Raw genomic sequence first — 6,629 nt, 5'->3', positions numbered from 1 at the left:
AGCAGGAATCAGACACAACGCAGCAGGCGGAGCGGGAGGTGACACGTATGGTGATCGCGATGGTGATGGCCTTCCTCATCTGCTGGCTGCCCTACACCACGTTTGCCCTGGTGGTGGCCACCAACAAAGGCATCGTCATCCAGCCGGCTCTCGCATCCCTGCCCTCATACTTCTCCAAGACCGCCACGGTTTACAATCCGATCATCTACGTCTTCATGAACAAACAGGTGAGAGAGAAAACTGTTAGCTAATGGAACCACGGCTTCTCTGGGGCTCCTGGGGACAAATTCACGGCCTCCTAAAATGGGAAGGAAACATCTATCCCATCTGGAAGCGCAGACACAGGCTCAATCCAGGAGCTGCTGTGTAAGCAGCAAGGTTTGGGAGAATAAAATGGAAACGGGGGGAGCGGACTCTGAGCAAGAGCTCATTTTCTGCTTCCGTGATTTTATGGGGTCAAGCAACTAAATTTTAGATCACAAACTGCTCATTGAACACCAAAGCAAACAGAATGGAAGTTTTATTGTCAATAAACCGCCAGGGTCCGCAAAGAGCTGGGCTGGGAATTAACACAGATTTCACCCAAAACAGAGCGGGCTGAGGAGCACCCACGCCGCAGCCTCCGCCTCCGCCCCGAGGCGGACACCAGCTGCCTGCCACAACACCTAACCTGCATTTTCCCTGCCCAGTTTCAGAGCTGCCTGCTGAAGATGGTGTGCTGTGGTCACCACCCCTGGGGCACGGGAAAAACCACGCTGGCTGCCGCCGGCCCCCATGTGGGTGTCACTGCAGAGGGGCTGCGGAATAAGGTGACACCATCTCACCCTGTCTGAGACCTGAGGACAAGGCACAGCAGAGGCACCGCTGCCCCAGCAGCCGGGACCTTAACAGCAAAGCCTGTAAGAAAAAAAAAATAAAAGGCAAAAAAACCTCCATGGGGTTCCAGAGCTACGTGCCTGATCTTGACTCTCAAAACACAACGTTCATCTGCGCCAAATGCAATTACCCTTCTGGGCTGCAATGCAGTTTACGCGATTTAGGAGCCTTTGGAGAAGGCTTCTAAGCACAAGAGTTAGACAATAGCCCAGACAGCAACCCCCGAGACTCGGGGAGCAAACCCCCAAGTTAACCAATTCCTCTCTAAACATGCTATCAGCAGCTCGTCTGCCTTCAGAGTTGTTGTCTTGCAAATTTGGAATCACGCTGAAATTGCTTTCAAAATGACACCGACCCACAGTCATAAGATTTAAAGGTTCAGTCTCTGTCCTCAGTTTTGTTTCTATCCCACACCATCCTCAGGGACAATCCCACAACACGCCTTGCTCCTCTCCTCCTCTCAGCCACCTTCCACAGCTGTAGCAGCTGCAGCAAACCCACGAAGGGTTGGATGGAGGCAATGGCAGCAGTGGTTTTGCACCGCACCGGGCTGCCCCACCAGCACGCAGCCCGCAGCCCGGCAGCAGGCAGCCAGGGAGGCAGTTCGGGCTGGCACAGATCATGGTGAGATCTACTGGTTGGTTTTTTTCCTCTGAGATTCTTTGTTCAAAACAAGAACAAAAATCCCCAAACCAAGACCAATACGATGATGGGTACAAGGCAGCTGAAACGTAGCTGCTTTGAGAATGAACATTTGGTTTTCTTCCTGTCTCCACTCTCGCTTAGCGCAGGGTCCTGTCAGCGCTTCCAGCGGAATCGGTGCCCACAGGCAGTGCCACATCGCCAGTGCTGGGGGACAGGACACCCGTCCTCAAGCCATCCCTCGACCTCCCTCTCTCCTCTTGCTCTCCTACATGCAGAACGGCTCGCGTGCAAGCGGCTCAGGCAGGAATTAGAACAGCTCAGTATCACTGTTTTAATTTAATTAATTGGCCTTTCATTCTCTGGGAAGCTGAAAAAGAGCATTAGATGGGCCCCCTCTGACCTTCTCTGCTGTTTTTCGCTGGCCCTTGTTTAATTGTTCCTGTTAATTACAGCTTTTTGTCCATATTTTATGTTACCGGGATGATTTACATTCATGCTAAACTTACATCTGGAAAAGTACAAGCCGCTGACAAGCGGCAATCTCTCAGTGCTGTGTTGTGGCCTCGATAAGGAGAGCAGACAGGCTGCCGGACTGCTTGAAAGGCTCTTAACCACAAGAAGTAAGAATTCTCCGCATTAAGATTAATAAAAGATAGGGAAACCGTTCAGTCTGCTCACCACTTGGTCTGACAGATAAAATAGAAAAGAAACCCAAGCAGCTAAGGAGATTTCACATGTTGTGAACCGAAGGGATACAGCGACGTGCACCTAAAACTGCACGAGCGCTTGCTCCGCTCCACCGCACTGCTGCAGCCCTGCAAGTGCCAGTTACCTTCCACTGAACTGAGCAAGCTATGAAACAACGAACCACTGCCCGAAGCCAGAGGGAGTGACCCTTGGCTATGTGTCAGTCGTGGGTCACCAGCCACTACGGACAGAACCACACAACAAACCTGCCAGTTCCCTTCTGTCACTGCCCTCCCCTCCTCGCTGCCATGTAACACAGCGCTTGGCACAGCCCCAGGCCAGTGCCAAGCAGGATCTTGTTCCAGCAGCTTCTATCAAGAATATAAAGTTCTCTGCCTGCAGCAAGGACACAGAACTCAAAGCACTGAGAAAACCAGGCACCTGCAGGTGATACGAGCCTGGGTCAGAAAATCCTTTAGTTTCCCCATGCACCAGCCCTCCTGTTAACCTGAGGTGCAGAACTCAGCATCCCCCGTGCTCCGGGAGCATCTGCTGCCAGCACATAGCTAACTGGATGAAAGGGGTTTCTTTTTTCTTGATCTCTCTGGAACAAAGCTCCCCCCAGTCTGCAGCATCCATCTAGTTGAACACATAGTCTGATGATGGGAAACATCATTAACAACAAGAAAGAAAAAAAAACCACCATAGGAAAAAACACCCCTCACGGCAGCACAATAACCTTGGAAACTTTTATTAGTATCGTTAGACCACATTAACAAACAGTTACAGACAGGCAACAACTCCCACGGGAACAGGAACGAACCACCCAGTGTCTGCTGAAAAGGGACAATCTTCTTCCTCATTCCTAGTTCCTGTTAAAGGAAAGCCAGGGGAGATGAGGCCCAAACAGATGTTTAAGGGGTCTGATGGCATCACAAGTACACACCAAACCATGCTGATGGTAACTCAAGTCCTGCATGAAGCATTTGGGTGTCTAAGCCAGAGGGGCTGAGCCCGGCCCAGGACACAGACGCAGCACTATCAGCTGCTGACAGGGCTTTCCGGTCAGCAGAGGAATCTGCACTCTCCAAGAGAGACACTCTGCCACTTCAGCAATGGTCCACAGTGCTGTCAGTCTCAACTGCCCCAAAAGGAGAAAATTTTCAAGTGCCTCTGGAGAGCTTGAGTCTACAGCAGCTCCCTCTTCTTTAAAAGCACAGGGTGGAAGCAGTACCCAGATGGGGGAAATCAAGAAAGGCGAAAACCCGAGCCTGTGCAAGTGCAACAAACTCACTGCTAACAATACAATAAACGTGATACTGCCCAGCACAGCATCAAGGAGCATCAAGAGGACCTTCGGAACTGCCTGCTTGGCTTTCTGGTGCTCTGCCTCTGGCTCCACCTTCCTCCACTCCCTTCTTCCTTCCAACATCTTCTGGATCTTGCAGGCTTGTGGCCCTTGAATGACAGAGTTTTATGTATCATCCCAAGTTTTTGTATCTTTAGACAGGGTGAATACAGAGCGCTAACCCACGAGCCTCTGGAGTTATTAGATGCCTTTTTATTTTTACCATGACCTACAATGGGCATCCGCCCCCCTGGCCCCCAGATGAACTGCCCCTCCCCTCCAAGACTACAGATGTGCTTCAGCTTTACACCCGCTTGCAGGCTCCAGCATTGGTACGTTCAGTCTGGCTGCAAGCGTGGATGGGCTTTGGATGGAGCCATTTGTGAACATGGCAGCAATCGGCCTGCCCTGTCGGCAACATCCTCCTGGTTATGACATTTGTCTTTTAAGATCAATAAACAAACAAAAACCCCTCCTGATGCCGAACACAAGGACATCTCATGTTCCTTAGTGAGATATATGTTAGGAATGACTTGCAGCTCTCACTGGCTTTTACTGTGGAGATGTTCAGAGTTACGAGGCTCTGATCATTACCATCTTTTCTAAGAGGGAAAAAAAGTTATGTGGGCTATGAATCTTCTCCTTAAAATGATGTATATATGATTTCTGCCATTTGCTTCATTTCCTCCTACATTGCCATGACAGTATAACCACCCTCCCAAACTCTAACGTCTTTTGTAAAGAGCTTTCCTGATTCTGTTCTAATAACGTACATTCTTCTCTCTCAAAAAAAATCCACCATTCTGTCAAATTACCTCTGATTTCTGTGAAGACTATGCACTGCCTTCCAAGCCTACTCAAGTATTTGCTTCCCACCTACAGAGAATTATATTAACAGAACATTCTTTTCCCTCTCCATTCAGTATGGGATTTCAGATGGACGTCTCCAGGCAAGTTCCCTGACTCACTACTCTCCAAGGAGCGACAGCCCGTTTTCTGAGAAGTCCTGCATAGGTCTGTATGTAGAACACGAACGAAAAAAACTTATCAACAGAGAATAAATTATCAGCTAACCCGGGAGTGTGTCCCTGAGGTTGTTCTTGGATCTCCTCATCTCCAGGAATTGCGTGGCACATTCTTTCTAAAACATCATCCAGCGTCGAGTGAGCCCTGTTGAATAAAAGATTTTAAATGGTTGCTGGCAAGTTTAGTATTACACGTTTTAAGAGCAAACAGTCATAATTATCAGGGTTCTTAAACAAGATGGCTTACTGGAAGCACTGAATCTTGGTAAATTATACTGGAACCGCTATTCTCAATCTTTGTAACTCAAAGCCAAACTTGCCTTATCGCCCTTTTTTCATACCTTTCTGTTTCCTCTGCTAGATTAAATGACTCTTCAGTCCATAAACTATGATTTCTCTTCTCATTTCTCTCAGATTCTTTTTCTGACTCTCTGTCTTCCATTTTAATTTGATCAGGAACTATTTCACATAAACAGAAAGATTTTCATATCAAAGGTTTGAAGAAACATCAATAAAGGTATTAAAACGGGTTTTTATTTACTGCACTTGGGAGACTTCCAGTTGCCCACTTCTCAGTAACTCTTTTCCCAGTCACCTGCTTTTCCATCAGTTAAGCAAACTCACATTATCTACAGTCAAAGGTTGCCAGTAGCAAGACCTAGATAAATATTTTACTGTAACGCATTTTTACATTCGCAGGACTGAACATTTTGTTTCATACTAAAATGAAAAATGCATGTGGAATTCATCTTTAATCTTTCCCCTTACAATCCTGGACACGGGAGAAAAATAAGAAGAAAACCTGTGGCTGTTAGCTTTGTTACCCTACTTAGCAAAATCCAACGGTATCCCCCTCCCGAGACTTATCTCACCAAGTTCTGTTCCCTGCAGCATGTGAATATATTCAGGCGCCTTCTGCTAAGCTATGATAAGCAGGAAGCAGTGGGCTGTCACAAAAATGGAGTCTGAAATAGCTGTGCCTTATGCAAATACAACACAACCACAGTGAGTGAACAGCAAGGAGTAGGGGCTGCTGCGTTCCTCCCCACCTAAGGACAAGACACTCCTATGAATAAAGTCACAGCAGCTTCTATCCTTGGGGAAAAGATCTGACAAAGCTGTAGGATAACGCAAACAAGTGCCAGCATCGTTCTCAAGTGACTACGCTATTTAGCTTTTCTACAGACTAACTCATGTTCTGTCTTTTTTTCCCTTTTTTAATCCTTTTTTTTTTTTTTTTTTACACTGCTCTTCAGTTTCTGACTCACTGGAAACAAATGCAGAGCCTATAAGGATTGAGGTTTTCTGCTCCTCTATCATTACTTGCTGTACATCTAAAAATTATTCCCACTTATTACTGTACGCAGCTTCCGAAGCACAAAGCCTCACGACTGCTATCTTTGTAACAGCACAGGAAATACAAAACTGATTACCCCAGTGGATGCTATTTTCTCACGCTATGAGATCAGAGGCGTTATTTCGTTATGGTGAGGAGGAACCGTAAGCCGTTGGTGTGCTCTGGCCACTCAGCTGCCCACCCTCCCCGATGGAAACTTCAGCTCTGGTTGACCCCAGGGCCCACCACCTGCACTTCTGTGTTCAAACACAAGTGATGAAACCCACAGCATACGCTGCCCTGGCATAACAAAACGATTGACTCTGACAGGTCAGGCCTGCGAGCCTTCCACACCAGATCCCCGCAGACTCTGGAGAGCAAATACCCAGAGAAAGCAAGCAAACACCGCTGGAGGGGGCACTATTAGCGAGAACACTGCGTATAACCTTACCAAGGAAGGGAGAATCCTCTCAATTTCTGCTGAATCAAAGACACCCCAAAAAGCTAGAACCTGAAGTTCACTGTACAGCTAAACATTCAGCAACAAGCATTCGGGGGAATTTTGCAGCAATAAAGTAATTTTCTACATATAATGTCTATGTTAGGACTACGATCAACTCACCATTTATTTGCACGGTGCAGTCACGTAACTCCTCCTCCTTCAAGTCTTGTGCAATGGAATCTTGCTGCTTTAAATACTCTGTTAAAACCA

At 47.4% G+C, this 6,629-nt stretch overlaps 2 protein-coding genes across 2 annotated transcripts in view; one reads left to right on the top strand and one right to left on the bottom strand.

Annotated features, from left to right (window-relative positions):
- Positions 1-833, top strand: part of LOC104498787 (pinopsin) — a 3,307-nt gene extending 2,474 nt beyond the window's left edge. The window contains exons 6-7 of the mRNA XM_010142207.1: positions 3-227; positions 690-833. Coding sequence (XP_010140509.1) covers positions 3-227; positions 690-833 — 369 coding nt within the window. The remainder of the gene's footprint in view (positions 1-2; positions 228-689) is intronic.
- A 2,709-nt stretch (positions 834-3,542) lies between these two features.
- The window catches only part of TEX14 (testis expressed 14), a gene marked incomplete at its 5' end in the record, with an annotated part of 24,150 nt that continues 21,063 nt past the window's right edge, over positions 3,543-6,629 (bottom strand). Inside the window, 4 exons of the mRNA XM_010142208.1 lie at positions 3,543-3,666; positions 4,631-4,726; positions 4,923-5,040; positions 6,540-6,617. Of these exons, the coding sequence (XP_010140510.1) occupies positions 3,543-3,666; positions 4,631-4,726; positions 4,923-5,040; positions 6,540-6,617 (416 nt within the window). The remainder of the gene's footprint in view (positions 3,667-4,630; positions 4,727-4,922; positions 5,041-6,539; positions 6,618-6,629) is intronic.

The sequence above is a fragment of the Buceros rhinoceros genome, unplaced genomic scaffold, assembly GCF_000710305.1.
Source record: "Buceros rhinoceros silvestris isolate BGI_N320 unplaced genomic scaffold, ASM71030v1 scaffold918, whole genome shotgun sequence".
Taxonomy (NCBI): Eukaryota; Metazoa; Chordata; class Aves; order Bucerotiformes; family Bucerotidae; genus Buceros; species Buceros rhinoceros.
This window is presented reverse-complemented; position numbering and strand designations above follow the sequence as displayed.